This window comes from Epinephelus moara, chromosome 22 (assembly GCF_006386435.1).
Source record: "Epinephelus moara isolate mb chromosome 22, YSFRI_EMoa_1.0, whole genome shotgun sequence".
In the NCBI taxonomy this organism is placed as follows: domain Eukaryota; kingdom Metazoa; phylum Chordata; class Actinopteri; order Perciformes; family Serranidae; genus Epinephelus; species Epinephelus moara.
Genome location: NC_065527.1, coordinates 24,023,181 through 24,039,422, shown reverse-complemented (window position 1 = coordinate 24,039,422; position 16,242 = coordinate 24,023,181). Strand labels below are relative to the sequence as shown.

The following is a 16,242-nucleotide window of genomic DNA, read 5'->3' as shown; positions in this document are numbered from 1 at the left end:
TTGTTGACTGATGCTTTGTTCTCTATTGCAATCAGAAGCTTTTGAAAATGAATTGTTAAGGTTCACAAAGGTTCAAACACACACGCAAACACGTGCACATAAATATGTACACACACACACACACACACACACACACATACAAAGGGAGGAATGAGGCTGGTGTCCATAAACTCTTTTTCTCTTTGTTTGGCTTTTTAATAGACTTGACTCTCATCAAACAGCCCCTCAGTGTGTTAGAGAATATTCTAGCTGGCACACCTTTGACATAAAAGCAGATGCCCTGAGCTGGTGAAGCTCATTTGAATCCCACTTCAGACACTCTGCTGTGCTGTTGGGTCACTGAATCTCTCTTTGACCGTCTCCGACCACACATTTGTGTAAGAGCAAGATGCTAAGGTTCTTCGGGGTCTGTGCGGCATTGATGGCCATGTTTGTTACAGGTAAGAGAACAAATCAGGAGGCGCTCATGTATACTTTGTCTTGGCAAAGAGGAAAATTATCTCTCAATTCTTGAAAACAATTACAAAAATATCCATTAAAATTGTTACAAGTGAATATCAGAGGCGACATTTTGAACGATTAATGTTAAATACTATTTTGCTTATGTGCTGTAAATAAGTTACGTCAACTTACACCCGAAGATAACCAAGATTACCAATGCTGTACAACTGAGGACACAAAGGTCATATTTTCCCTCTTACCTGTAGAGCCTATTTATCAATCTAGATTGTTTTGGTGTGAGCTACAGAGCTTTTTGGGCAGACATTTCTAGGACCAATATCTCTAACACTCAGCAACTCACACCAAAACATTCTAGATTGATAAAGAAATAAAAGGAAAATATGTATTTTTCTTTTTGGGACGTACTGTCCCTTTAAGATTTTACAGTTTGAAGGCAAGAATAACAACAAAATTAAAGGATTTTGTAAATCGCCACAAGAATTCAATGTGTGCCTAACAGTGTAAAGAAGGCTTTGAAACAGACTGTCCTTGCAAGAAGAAGAAAAGCATCAATCGTTTCAGCACCTACCCCAAAAACATGTCAAAATGACAAGATCAGAAAATGCTTTATGTGTCACAGTTTTTTAAACACTCAGAAAACTTGAGTTTGGTGTGATTTTCATCACTGGTTAAAACATTTTGTGGGTGTTTTATTCTGTTGATCCATGACCTCTGATTTCTAAAATCCAGGCTACGGCCCTGAAGCTTTAACTACATACCCCTATTACGCTCATACAGCAATAAAGAGAAGCATGTAATACGAAAAAGATACGTTTTCTTAGGCCTGAGGGAATTTTAAAGGTTCCCTGTGGCAGTAAAAGATGTTGGACTTTAACACTGGCTTGTCACTTTGTTATTCTGAAATAGAAATACGTCTTTGCTCCCAAAAAATGAAGGTTGTATCAAAGAAGTATTGAACTGTATCAAGCATGAGAAAATTAACGGCTTCATATTAATTTTTTACATAATGTGGAAACTCCATCTCACATACACTGGCTTTCCATGTTACTTTTTTTTGTCTTTGTTGATGTTTTGGATGGGTTTGGGTAGGTGAGGTTATATGTATGTGTTAAAGTGTAACTGTTAGTTCGAACTAAAATATTTGCTGATGTAGTGTTGGTGTTTCTGGCACTTCACCTACATGCAAAGTGAACGGAGACTGAAAAGCAGTTTTGACGTTTTTTAAAACTGCTTTTAAAAAAGGTCAAAACTTTTCAAAGGCCAATGCTTTTCAAACTGCTTCTCTGACCTCAAACAGAACATAGCCACACAAAGTTATTATTTTTTAGACCAAATCACTGAGAGTGTATTAATGTTATTATTAACACTCACATGTTTCAGTGATTATGATGACAGATATGATGAGAAGTGATACAGACGATGATGTCAGCACTGTATTCATGCGATTTGTGTAATGCTGACTTGATGACACAGTTTGGAGTTTCGTCATTGTTGCTATCTTACTTATTTTCCTCTTTTACATAACTTATAAGAAAGTACTCCATTCTCCATCACTTCATCTCTCTCTCTCTCTCTGGATCACAGGTGAATCTCTGAGATGTCACACCTGCAAGGTGGGCTTGGGAGATAAATGTCTGTACAGCTCCATGATGACCTGCAGTGAAGCTCAGCCCAGCTGCTACTGGGGAAAACTGGGTGAGTCAGTGATCATCTGCTCCCCATGACAACAGATGGGTGTATCCCTGCTGATGAGTTTGTAACTCTTCTCTGACCACAAACCATTAGAGGATGAAAAACCTGTCCTGACGGTTCAGACTGAGGTGTGGCTGGACTTACAACACATGAAAAGGTCCACCTCAGAGCAGAACAAACATTTTCTGCTTTTTTATTGGCAAACACATAACTTGTAAAAAGAACCATAGTGGAGAACAAACATTTATGATGCTTACACCTTTTATTCAGCAAGTTAATCTTCACAAATAAATATCACTTTCATGATTATTGAAGCCTAAATGAAATCGCCAGTAAAAAGCTAATGGTTATAAACAAACTACACTACAGTCACATGACTTAACGTCTCCACCATACCAAGACAGTAAAGCTGTGTTCAACACAGCTCGGCACTATGACGTTCTGTTGTCTCATTTAGCCACTTGTTAGCAACCACCTTTTTTAAGACACATAGAAGCTTCAAAGTTCAGAACATAGTAGGCTATAGTATCTTTAGCTTGTGTTAAGCACAGACCTTATTTCAGGCATCTATCCAAAAACCCATTCAAAAAACCATCGCACTTTGAGACGAGGGAACTAGAAGGGTTAAAATACCAACTCATTTCCAGATTTTAGGACTCATTCCTGGGGCACTCTATACCTGATTAAGTAGCTCCTTAAAAAAAATTGTGTGTACCAACTAGTAAGATGCTTCAAAACAATCAGTGCATATAAGTTAGGCAGGATGATGAAATAGCCTACATTAGGGGCCAGGGTGGCTCTGACTCAGGAGGTAAAGCAGGCTGTCCACCAATCAGAAGATCAGAGGCCCCAGCTCCACCAACTCCTCCAGTCCGTATAGGGAAGTATCCTTTAGCAAGATATTAAACTCCAAATTGCTCCCAATTGCTGTTCCATTGGTGTGTGAGCGTGTTAAAAACTGAGTAGCAGGTGGCACCTTGTATGGAGTCCTGGGGTGCACACTGGCACATACTGGGCCATTCGTAAATTCAGAGTGCTGCTGAAAGGAACCGTTTGGTTATTCAGAGCACCACACCCTTGGAGCAGCAGAGTATACTCCACCCATTCTCACTCCAAACTCGTCAAAGTCTGGCACTTTTTCGGTGATGTAGGCATCAGACACCAATAAACTGAGGCACATTTCGTGGCAGTATGATACACACTGGGCACATCAGTTTTAGAGGCAGTGGGTAACAACCCAACTCATCAAATACTGGTGCTTTGTGAGTGGATGGCCTTATCAGACACAGACACACAGAGCCACCCTTCTCAGTGGTATGATACGCACCAGGTAGCAGCAGTTTATAATGCCTTATGTTATATAAAGAGAGAAAGTCCATTTCAGTAGGGTGGCAGAGGAGGTGGATGAATCCAACAATATCTGGACTTTCACCCAGGAGCCTGTGGGAGCTCACGAGAGCCTGCTATTTGTTTCCTGTTTGAATTTTAAACCAAACCAGGATGATTTTTTCCAAACCTAATCATGTGCTTTTGTTGCCTACACCTAACCACAGAGTTTTCTTGTCCAAACCTAAGGAAATAAACCTAAAAACAAAGCATTTTGCCTATATTGTAAGTGTATTTTGAAAAAGATTGAATGCATGTAACAAGCAGAAACTGTACATTCAGGCAAAAACGGAAGTGTATTTTGATAAGGTATAATGCATGTAACAAATAGAAATTGACATGCTGTTCCCTGATGAGAACGTGTTGGGGGAGACAGAGCAGCAGAGTGCAAGCAGAGTGAATGTGAAGTTAACAGTTAACAGTTTGTTCATTCATTTAGAAATTGATGGCTCTGTTTCTCATATATGAAGCAAGCCAGGTCCTGGTTAGCTTAGCTTAGCATAAAGACTGGAAACGGGGAATCAGCTAGCCTGGCTCTGTCCAAAATGTGCTGATTTACCTTATGTTGAGTGTTAGATGGTGAGATTCATACCACTCTCATGTCTGTGGGCTAAATATGTCTATATATGACTACATCTTTATAAATGTGCATAATGCTTTGGAAAACGGCTGTCACTACATGTCACAACCGTTTGATTTGTATGAGATAGGCTAAATGCTTAAGATACTGATTGCTTAGTTACTACTTAACACTTACGAGACAATGGCAAGGTGAAAAATATTACTTCTTTTAACCTTAAAGTGACCAGGTTCAGTAACGCCAGTGTTTGATGTCCGTGACTGAGTCAGCTGCTCCTTTAACACTCTTTACTTTCAGCCTTTGTTGCTGCTGCTATGACGCAACGCGGCACAATACCGGCAATGCCAAAAGCAAACAGCACAAACCCCCCAGTGCCACACAGAGATGAAAAGGTGGTTTCAGGCCAACTGGGGTTAAACTAGTAGGCTACATGTAGGTAAACACATGGTAGTAGTGGAAAGTAAAGACGTACATTAACACAAACACTGTAGGCCTATTTCAGTACAGCTTTGAGGTACCTAAACTTTACTATATTTCCATGTTCTGCTACTTTGTACTTCTACTTCTTTACATTTCAGAGGGAAATATTTTACTTTTTACGCCACTATGTTTATTTGGCAGCTACAGTTACTGGTTCTCTACAGATTATGATTTTATCTATAAAACATGGGAATATCCTACAAAACACAATGCTCTGTCATCCACCTTAGTCCCAAGAAAGCTACTATAGAAGTGGTTATGGGTGCAGCTTCTGGTAAGTGCATACACTACCTTTTCACATGCCTGGAATGATGTAAGAAATAATAACATCAATGGAATTTCATTAGACATAACAGAAAAGTATTCAATCAGAATTTGCAGTAACAGAATGACAGCTGGAATGACAGGTCTGTTATCACTTAGCGTCAGCACATGATATCCTTGTATTTTTCTGTCTGACTGCATTCTCAAATTAAATTAAAAAATTGCTATAAAATAAGCTCAACACCATACCTTGAATTATATGTTTAGTTATCTAGGCTGAGAATGTGTCTTCTTTCATATCATATACAATGAATGACAAAAGTTATTTGTTTTACTTATACTTCATACTATTGATATCAATGAGTTCTGCTACTTAATATGGCATGATATTTCACTCGTAGAACTCTGATTCATTAAAATGTGTAAACTGCGTAGTTACGGCAAACAGGTGGAGCATTAGCAGGGAAACATCATGTTCATTCACTTTACATGGAGCTAAAATGAATACCAAATTATGTTTGCCGAATGTGTTAGTGTCTGGTCATGAGTGGGAAGAAATCATACATAATCATTTAGAGGGAGTAGATGTTTACCATAAGCTAACTCAGGCCCTGTTAAATTTAACCATGTCGCAAGGCAAGCTAATGGCTAATGGGCTTGGTTAAAAAGGTGAACAATCAATGCTTTGAGATGGCTGTCAGAGATGATAGATGTATGATCACATTATCCCATTTGAGGGGTAAGAGGTGGTGTGTTCTATGTTTTATTTCCTAGTCGCTTTAGGAAAGAGGATTAGCAGACCATTACAATTTAAAAATGCCAATTCTGGCTCAGCTCTGGGATTTCGGCCCATGATTTAAGCAAGCTATCATGGGGGTTAGGAATAAGGTGGACAGATTAAAGTACCCAGAGTCAACGTATACTCATACAATGTTCAACTGATATCCTATGAAAGTGCACACTCAACAGTCTGTTTGATATATTGCTACAAATTGGCAGCCTATGACATTATGTCAGTAACATAAAGTTACATCATTAACGTAAAGTTACACAAGTTAGTTTTAGGCAGGTAAAGTTACTGTGCTTAGATTTAGGAAAAGAAACACGGTGAGGTTCCTTGAAATGACTCAAAGTTCACATAGTTCTGAAAACTGGTCTCCTGGGGAAAGTCCTGTGCTTTTTGTGAGCGGCAACCTCTGAGGCTGAGAAAGGAAGCCAGTGCGGAAGGACCAAAACTGCAGTTCATCGAAGGGCCACTTGAGGATGGCTCCAAAACCAAGTAATTCTCCGTAGACACCCCTCCATGTTAAAATGTCCAACTTTACAGCAGAAATAAACATATTTACAGCCTGGTACAAAAAAACGGTTTTGGTCTCTGTAGCTAATTTCAGTGTTCATGGCAGCTGTGCAGGGTTGAATTTTTTATAACTCACCCATTACATTTTATTAAGGCCCAAAGTTACGCATATTTAAGGGAGGGGCCACTTGATTGGCAGGCTGTCTGTCTCTCGTCCAAATATGCTCACTTCTGGCTCCAAAAATCAAGATGGGGACAACAGAGATGCAAAACTCAAGGCTTCAAAACGGTAGCCCACAAGGCAATGGGTTACGTCACAGTAGCTATAACAATTATTTGTACAATCTATGGTTCTGTGAGCCATCCACCAACACAACCTGCCTCCGAACTGGACCTCTTGGGACTGCTTCCTTTTTTTACTCCTGGAAGGCATTGGTTATGTGATCAATGCCTTCCAAAATACGTGGGTTTTGCATAAACTACTGACATCATCATTACATAAGATACGTATAAATTTTTATACGTTAGTTGTCATAGGAAAACATACTAATAATGCATGAGAACAGCCTGCCAGAATACAAAGAAGGTAAAATTAGCTCCAACACAATTAGTTACAATATTAAAATACTATTTAAGTAAAGATCTGAATATCTCTTTCTTCAATCACATAAGGAATCACAGACAGACACAGCGAAAATGTGTTAGTACTTTAATTAATTTTCTAAAGTAAAAAGTTAACACCCTCTGATCTCCTTGTCTTCCTCCAGCCTTCAACATCAGTTATTTGATGACCCTGAGCACTCGAGGCTGCATTGCCTCGTCTCTCTGCAACCAGACCGAAACAGGAGCCCTTCTGAATGCCGCTTACACCGTCACCAGGACCTGCTGCAGCACTGACTGCTGTAATGGAGCCACGTCTATCCAGGTCCCTCTAACTGCTGCTTTAGGCGCCACCCTAATGGCGGTTTGGAGCACCTGGAGCCTTTAAAAATAAACAAAAAGATCCTGCTCATGACTGGGTGTTGTCTGTATGCAAGCGATTAAAGAACACACTCCCATGTTGTGATATTCCCATTGTTGTAACATCTATGCCTGTAAATTTGAGGGAATTTGAGTAATAACATACTGCACAGTCCCTGTCAGAAGCTCATAAACATTTGAAACTTATGCATCATTAACTACCACAAAGGAAACTTAACTGCATGAAACTCTTCACTGCATGTTCATAATGACAGTAAATAATAAAACTCGTTTGAGCTCAAACTTAATGGCTGTGGGTTTTCCTCCAGGCTGTGAATGTTTGAGTTTTTGCAGTGACCGGAAACGTCAACTCCACTCAGCTGGAACACAAAACCAGATGAACTTCATTCTTGCATGTTACCTCTACCTGAAAACATATCATCACATTCTCATAAGCTCATTTGACTGAGACAGGTATTTAAACCTTTAATTAAACATATCTTAAAAAGCAAATACGCTGACAGGACAAGGATGAATAGTGTTTGGAAAGCAGTGATTGTCCTGAGTGCCTTCATCACAGCAGGTAAGTTGAGAAAAATATTTAATGCCTTGAGGTCAAAACGATAGTTAATCAGGATTTTGAGTTAAAGTGTGCCTTTATTTAGTATAGATATCATTGTTGTGGAATGAAAATCTATTTTGTTATTTTTTCATATTTAACTTTTATATTTCCATCTGACCTCTGCAACATATCTTTGTTAAGCACTATCTAAATTAATTGGAGGAGTATTGTAGTGAAAATAAATAGCTATACAAGCAATATGTTGGTACTACAGGCTTGTTACTTTGGACAAAATGTGCCGGACAAACTTAGATAAAGGTGAGTTATTAACTGCCGTTCAAGATAAAGTCTCAGGTGGTTTCACTCCACTGCAGTTTAAAGACATGTAGTCTGGTAGTGTCTGATCCAACACTACTCCCATAGGTCTAGCAAGACATTTCTTTTTATGTATCTGAATTGATACAGACTGCTGTATGAGACTAAAATAAAACATCTGGAGAGTATCTTGTTTCCAGAATTTACCTGCTAAGTAGGGTGTTGTGGCAGTAAAGGAAAAGAAACAAAGGTACATGTATTTATTTACCTAAAATACAGCAATGCATACACTTTCTAAAAACTGTGCACAGTACAAAGATTGGAAACAGGGGAAAACAGCTCGTCTGGCTCTGTCCAAAGCTAGAAAACCCCAACTACCAGCACCTCCAAAGACTCCAGCAAATCAGTACATCCTTCCAAGACATTATCAAGCACATACGTTAACTACGAATACTCATTTTAAACTTCAGTTTCTGTTGTTAAACAAAAGAGATAAAACATATAATTAATGAAATTTAGACGTGCTGATGGAGAAACTGGAAACTAGCACTGATGAAACCTGATACTGTTGAAGAAGATAAGACGCCTCCAAACTATGTTGTAGAGTGAGTTGCTGATCTGATTATCACATATTTTCTTCTTTCTTTCCGTTGAACAGCTCAATGCCTGACCTGCCGTCAGTGTCCTATTGGTGTACTTGGGGGGTGTCTGTTCGGGGAGGATGTCACATGTCAAAATGCGACTGAGAGCTGCTACCGAGGACAAGCACGTAAGGAAACCACTACAATACTCTCAAATATATTGTAAACACATTACGTTGAAATTTGACGGCAACAGTAAGACAATTAACATAATGAGATTACATTACCAAATTAAATAAATTTGGATCAAAATTCTGACTAAAACATGACTAATAGCTGCCAAGTACATTCTTGACCCTGGAAGCAGCAGTTGATCAAACTATCTTACATCAAGGTCATGTGATAAAATCAAAAGCTCCAGAACAGCTACTAAATGAACCTTGGAGGGGAGATTGTTAAAATGACAACATGACAATACAAGTAATTGTAGAATAAATGTAAAACCAATTTTGAATACACTAAAGCATGAACAAATATTAGATGGTCAAAAATTTTTATTTTACCCATGATGCTTATTGTGTCCTTAGTAGTTGCACAGTTAGAAATGCTTTGAGAAAAGTCTGAAGACAGGAGTTGGCCTGTTTTCACTGGAAGCAAAAACTATGTAAAAAGTATTAAACAACCTACCCAAGAAAAAGATGAGAGGCCATAACAAATAGAGTCAGAGCATTATTGTAAGAATAAATTAGTATAGTAAGAAGAAAACTGGATTCACAAAAATACAGAACAGCCAGTCCCCCCGGGATTTCACAATGTTGCGATCACAACATTTGATGCAAATTGAGGCAATCCCCGTGAATTTTGCACGACCTTTTTGTCATGAGACTGCCTTCTGTGGGACCGGGGCTCTGTGATTGGAGTCACACACACTTATACGCCTTTCCACCAAATTAGCGCTGGTTCTTGAACCAGTTCTGTTAAGGATTCCTGGAACCTTGGTACTATTTAGCAAACCAGCCAGCATTTCTACCAGTTTTGTTCTGACCTATTGTAACCGAGGATGTGTCATCAACGGAGGGCATTACACAATGCACAACAGAAGTAAACAGTGGGCAAAATTATGGATTACATTGAGTACCTGTGAACTTTTCCTATTATTTCTCAATTGCCTTCCCTACTTTTGCTTTCTACATCCTCTTTCCAACATGTAGAATATGACACGGCACTCATCTTTGGTCGAAATGCTCGCAACTGTTCAAATTAGTGTGGGAACTGAAAGGATACCAGCTCCATGTTGGTGGAAAAGGGACCCGACAGTTAGAGGCTTGACAACAGTCGAGGCGTTTTGCTGTCGGATGTTAACCGCTGTTGCAGCAGTGTGAGCTGGCTTTTGGGTTGTCTTTCATACAGTCAGTTGCCTCTGCTAAGCTAAGTCTTTCAAAATGGAAGCTCATTAAAACATACCTGCGTTCAACAATGGGACAAGAACATCTAAATGGTCTTGCTGTCGTCAGTATCAATACAGAACTTGCTCAGATGCTATCATAGGTTGGTGGGCCATCATTGTTTCACATTTGTGGTCAGATGCTTGACAAGTTGTAAATACTGGAAAAGCGCAGCAACTATCATTAGCCTGGTAGATCAGCTGGTGATTGAGCCAGCCAGTATCAGCTGGACAATTGTAACGTGCCGTGAAACCACGTTGATTTTAGATACAATAAGAAATAAAAACAACAAGCAGATATAGTGAGCATATATTTTGATGAATGACATTCGTTGTCAAATGTTAATTGGCAATAGTGCTCCACCCGGTCAAAATTTGCAGAGCAGAAGTAGAAAAGCTCCCAGATCCTGTGGTAAGTGCACAACAGCCATGTTTGATTTGAAACAGCACTACTCTGTTAAAATGTGCGCACTCTACAAATAACCACATAATGTACACAGTGCATGTGAGTGTACTCACAGAAGAATCTGACTGGAGACACATCAGTATGACTAGATTGATTAGTTGTGACTTGATCACACAAAACCGTTGAATCAACATTTACAGACCAATTTTAATTAAAAGAGTTTCTACTGTAAGCTTCTATTGATGCTCTTACGGGGCATTTAATGAGTAAATAATGGAGGACTATGAGTATTTGCTTGGTTACAGATCGGGAAAAATGGTGGATGTATGTAGCATGGAGCCCACACTGTCAAACTGCAATCCCTGAAGAAATAATATCTTTTTTTCCTTTTTTTTTTGAAAAATGAAAAGTGATTTCCTTTTAGGGATATATCCCGGATGTCAAACTGACTCAGCAGCAAAACAGATAAAAAAAGATAAAAAGATAGAGGCTAAAGCCAAACGTAGAGATCACAGTATAAAAGTGAACCACCCCATCACCTGGCGATCGAGACAGAAGACGATGAAATTAAAGAGAAACTTTGCTGATTATCAACCAGCTCTGTGTCATCGCAGTGTGAGATGAACAGTGTTTGGCCAGTCTGTGTTCGAAGGCTTGGCAGTGAACTTACTTTGAATTTTTTTACATTCCCTGACATCCTTTTCTGTTTCCAATCCTCCCAGAGTTCAATGCAACAGGGGATCTCACTCTTCACATCCGCGGCTGCCTGGACTCCGACCTGTGTGGGAGGACGATAACCAGCAACTTTCTGGGTGTCGGTTTTTCCAGCAGTTTTGAGTGTTGCACAACAGACCTCTGTAATGGAGCCACTTCTGTCCAGCTCTCTCTCACTGTGGCCCTCTGTGCTGCCATCCTGTCCTCTCTGTGGGGAGTGTGGAAGTTATAGTTTACATGATCGGCTTCTGTTTCCACAGTTCCCTGAGTGGATCTGTTTACTGTTTGCAGTAAATCAGAGTATTTCTACAGTCTATATTAATATTTAGCCTACTGTGATTTGTGCTATTTGCCATGTATTGAAAAGGTAATTTAAGATCTGTCATCACTAAAGAGAATCATTGTGATCTGTTTTTCTGACTTGTCATCCTCTTAAAATACATATTCAGGGTCATAGCTAGCATCGATGACACAATATATACACTACTGTTTAAAAGTTTGGGAAGCTTGATTTGGCTCAGTCAGATGGATAAGATGGAGAAGAGTAATGCTTTATATTTTGAATGGTCTTTCATGCTTTCAACTTGTCAAATGCCCTCTTTACAATTTAGGCCTACGTGTTCTTTTGTATGGAGCGTTTGTTTTGTACATGGAGAACAAAATACTGAGGTTAAACCAGACTGACAACTTAGAGGACAGAAAGAGACAAAGACACCACTGAGCAACAGATCAGTAAGAACAGAAGAATCAGCAGTCATTGGTAAAAGAAACTATACGTTTAGTATCAAATTGTGTGCAGATTTTAACAGGAGCAGACTAAAACACAGTAAAAACAGAAGAATAACAGTTTCAAAAGAGGCAATTCTCAAAAAGTGTTTTAAGAGAGATTTTAATGACGAATCAGAGCTAGTGTGTCATTTGACGCATTCACACTAGCGCTATTTGGTCTGCTTTAAACGAACCCTGGTCCACCTCCACGGATAGTTCAGTTCGTTTGGAGTGGTGTGAAAGCTCATTCCAACTCTGGTGCAGACCAAATGAGCGAACCCTGGTCCGCTTGAAAACTGGGGGTCTCAGTTCACTTGCAAGTGAACCCTGGTGTGGTTCGCTTACAGTGGGAAATGCAAACGGACTAAACCAAAGAGAGGAAGTGAACCAAGAGAGGAAGTGACGTAGAGTGCAGTGCATTTTGGGTAGACAAAAAAAGAAGTCAACAGCACGAACTGGGAAAAGCAGAGGTAAAACAAGAAAAAGTTGGAAAAGGTCTCGTGGGCAGACGTGAAATAGTAAGGAGAACACCAAAGTAAGCCCTGGCCAATTGATGAGCCAGGTTTTCTTCTTCCTCATGCTTTTTTTCTTCCTGGTCAGTGGTCGTTTCAAGCAATACCGCCCCCAAACGAGCAGCTGTTGTAACTGTGTGACGTCCAGGCGGTTTGGTCCGCTTTAAAAAGTGCAGTGCGAAAGTGAACCAAACCAAATAAAGGTGAGAAATTTTTCGGCATTCCCCACCCAATCAAACCAAGTCCCCCGGACTATCCTGGTGTGAATGCACCCTCGTCAGAGTTGTGTGGCTGTGACTCCAAAGGATCTGTCTCCCCTGGTTTATAGCCTCAACCTAACAATTAATAACAGACCTCTGCAGGAGGATCTCAGGCTGCATTCAGGCTAAGGCATTATTAAATCAGTGATAATCTGGGACCAACCCAAGGTGTACTTTAAAGTAATTATAGTATTATTATGGGCTATGTTTAAGCACTATGTCACTTTATGATTGTTGATACATCTTAAGAAAGACTGTTGTGACTGAAATGTCGACTCCTTTTATATAAATTAGTGCAGAGGTGAACAGAAAATATGACTAGTGGGCATGAGGAGCTGTCATTATTATTATTGTTCACAGAGACAGCCAACAGGTTTGTGTGCAGTTAATATGCAGGGCTTGTTTTGTAAGGAGGATCAGTGCTGTGTCATGTTGTCAACACTTGACAGCAACACTGAACAATGTACTACTGTTTTCTACACAGACAACCTGATGATCTAATAGAGCCTCAGGAATGAGTCCTAAAACCCGGAAATGAGTTCACATTTTACCTCTCCACTCAAATCAGTGGGTTTTTTTTTAATGGATTTTTGCTTAGATGCCTGAAATACAGCCTGATGTTAGCACAAGCTTAAGGGACCTTCACACTTTGTTCTATTATATAAGATTTGTCAGTAAATACCCCACTCGTGAAATCTGAAGCTTTTATGTGTCTTGAAAAAGGTGGTTCATGTCAAAAACAGTTTTACAGCCGTGCTGGAGGGGCAACATTGAATCATGCGACCCTGGTGTAGTTAATTTATAGCCTAATGTTAGCATTTTACTGCTGGTGATTGCAATTAGGCTTCAAAAATCATAAAGTGATTCTTATTTTTGAAAATGATCTTGCTGAACAAAATATTTAAGTGTCCTACATATTTGTTTGCCACAGTTCTTGTTTTCTACAATAATAAAAACAATGGAAAAATTCCATTCGCTTTTTGTCAGGGGAACCAGGGCGATGCTAACTCTATTGATCTGTTTTCATCGCCCTACCTGCAAATCATCACAAAACCAAGAGTGCCCTCTAGTGCACCAGGCTGAATACAATTACACCACAACATGATTATCTAAAGCTTCTGCAGCAGGCATGCTTCAGACTTTAATGAGAAAAAAAGAATCAGCTGGGATATAATGTTAGTAAAGAATGTCTAGGCTACTTATAAAATAAGAACCTCTTTCTAATATTCAAGCGTCAGTCCCCCCCCCATCATACAATGTACTAATTAATCCCAGAGAAGAAACATTTGTGACGACAAATCCCCACGTGAGATGTTTTTTATCACATTGAAAAATAAAACCTCTCAGTGGAAACACACTCTTAAACTGTCTCTCATGGGGTAATTAAATAGATTAAACTGTCCTCAAACTGTCGCCCTGGAAGTTTTTCAAGGACCCCTGGAGCTCCATGGATCTCTGTTTGGGTCTCCATGACAAGTAAACACACTGTATCTGAATTAAGCCTTTGACAGTGAGCTCATTGGACTGACAACTCGGCAGGACTTTCCAAATAATATTGATTTTCCAGATTTCTGGACCCGACAGTGCAGCTTTTCATGTCTTGTCCATACTCTGAAAGCAGCGAGCAAAGTAAAGCTCAATATCTCCCTCTACTGGCTCTTTACTATACTACAACACATACGCCACAGAACTTTAAAACAATGTATGTGTATGGTGTTTACATAATGGTTTCCAGGAGTATCCAATAAGGATTACTGTAAGAGACAGTTATCTTATACTAAGGGTACACATAAAGAAGCATTAACACTGCAGGCAGAAAGACCTCTAGGTGTTCATTTTGAAATAAAACCTGTGAAATGTAATATCCAGTCCCATACCCCAAGTTTGCATGTGCTATACTACCTCATCGCTTTGTGATAAGTTATGTCTGCTTCATATTTAACATCCAACACATGAAACATTAAAAAATTATGTTTTTTAAGTTGTTGTTTTTTCAGGGTCCAGTGTGTAGGATTTGGGGGGATATATTGGCAGAAATGGTGTATAATTTTCATAACTGTGTTTTCAATAGTGTATAATCACCTGAAAATAACAACTGTTGTGTTTTTGTTATCTTAGAATTATATGTTTTACCCAGTCACCCAGGGAGGCTCAAGTAAAGACATTTGTAGTTCTGGGGAGGGTCATGATATAAGAAAACTAGAATTACCGCCTTGTTTCCCACTCACAAACCTGTCAAGTTGCAGTTACATTTTACAACCATGTTTGCAAGACATGGATGCTCCACACACATCCTCTCCCCGACAACACAGAAGATCTATAGCTACCATTAGTACAGTTTCAAGATGAGCACTGAAGATTAGTGTCACCAAATGTCTCCTCTTCTGTTCCTGAGTTATGATGTTGAATAATGGCCAGAAAAATGTTTTTACAGAGCAGTGAAATTGAGCTGTGACCTTTTGGATATGAAATACCAGCATTCATAATTTTATTCTATTAGACATTTGTGTGAAATTGTGTCATAATTAGCATATGACCTCCTGAGTTACAACCAAAAACATATTTTATGAGGTCACAGTGACCTTGGCCTTTGACCTTTGAATCAGTACATTCGTGAGCCCAAGTGAACATTTGCACCAAATTTGGAAAAAATCCTTAAGTCCAAGTAGATGTTTGTGCCAAATCTGAAGAAATTCCCTCAAGGTGTTCTTGAGATACTGCACTCATGAGAATGCAATGGACAAGGTCACAGTGACCTTAACCTTTGGTGTTTGACCCCCGAACTTGAAGAAATTCCCTCAAGGTGTTCTTGAGGTATTGTGTTCCTGAGATATTGTGTCCCTGAGAATGAGATGGACACAAGATCATGTTGACGTCTGACTCTTGACCACCAAAATGGAATTAGTTCATCCTTGACTCAAAGTGGATGTTTGTGCCAGATTTGAAGAAATTCCCTCAAGGTGTTCTTAAGATATTGTGTTCCTGAGAATGAGATGGACACAAGATCATGGTGACCTTGACCTTTGACCACCAAAATCTAATCAGTTAATCCTTGACTCAAAGTGGATGTTTGTGCCAAATTTGAAGAAATTTCCTCAAGTTGTTCTTGAGATACCGTATACATGAGAATGCAATGGACGAGGTCACAGTGACCTTAACCTTTGATGTCTGACCAACAAACTCTAATCAGTTCACCCTCAACTCAAAGTGGATGTCTGTGCCAAATTTTAAGAAATTCCCTCAAGGTGTTCTTTAGACATAGTGGTCCCAAGAATGAGATGGATGAAATATCATGGTGACCTTTGAGCCTTGACCACCAAAATCTAATCGGTTCCTCCTCGACTCAAAGTGGATGTTTGTGCCAAATTTGAAGGAATTCCCTCATTCTTGAGATATACTTTTTTATTTTTATGCCTTATACTGGCACAAAGGCATAAAAAATATGACGTCACACCTCAGCTACCCCCCTACTCTGATCATTAAAAATAGCCTACAGGCCCTAAATACTAAACTCTGCACCTTTAAAATGTAAGCTACAGGTGTTCCTATTTTTGTGTCC

At 39.4% G+C, this 16,242-nt stretch overlaps 2 protein-coding genes across 2 annotated transcripts; both read left to right on the top strand.

The window, feature by feature from the left end:
* Positions 1–322: 322 nt before the first annotated feature.
* Positions 323–7,271, top strand: LOC126384202 (lymphocyte antigen 6 complex locus protein G6d-like). Its single transcript, XM_050035163.1, has 3 exons — positions 323–440; positions 2,047–2,157; positions 6,929–7,271. Exons 1-3 carry the CDS (start codon positions 389–391, stop codon positions 7,147–7,149), a joined length of 384 nt encoding a protein of 127 aa, XP_049891120.1. The 5' UTR covers positions 323–388; the 3' UTR covers positions 7,150–7,271.
* A 272-nt stretch (positions 7,272–7,543) lies between these two features.
* LOC126383940 (sperm acrosome membrane-associated protein 4-like) lies at positions 7,544–11,550 on the top strand. Its single transcript, XM_050034703.1, has 3 exons — positions 7,544–7,704; positions 8,657–8,767; positions 11,152–11,550. Exons 1-3 carry the CDS (start codon positions 7,653–7,655, stop codon positions 11,373–11,375), a joined length of 387 nt encoding a protein of 128 aa, XP_049890660.1. The 5' UTR covers positions 7,544–7,652; the 3' UTR covers positions 11,376–11,550.
* The last annotated feature ends 4,692 nt before the right edge of the window (positions 11,551–16,242 follow it).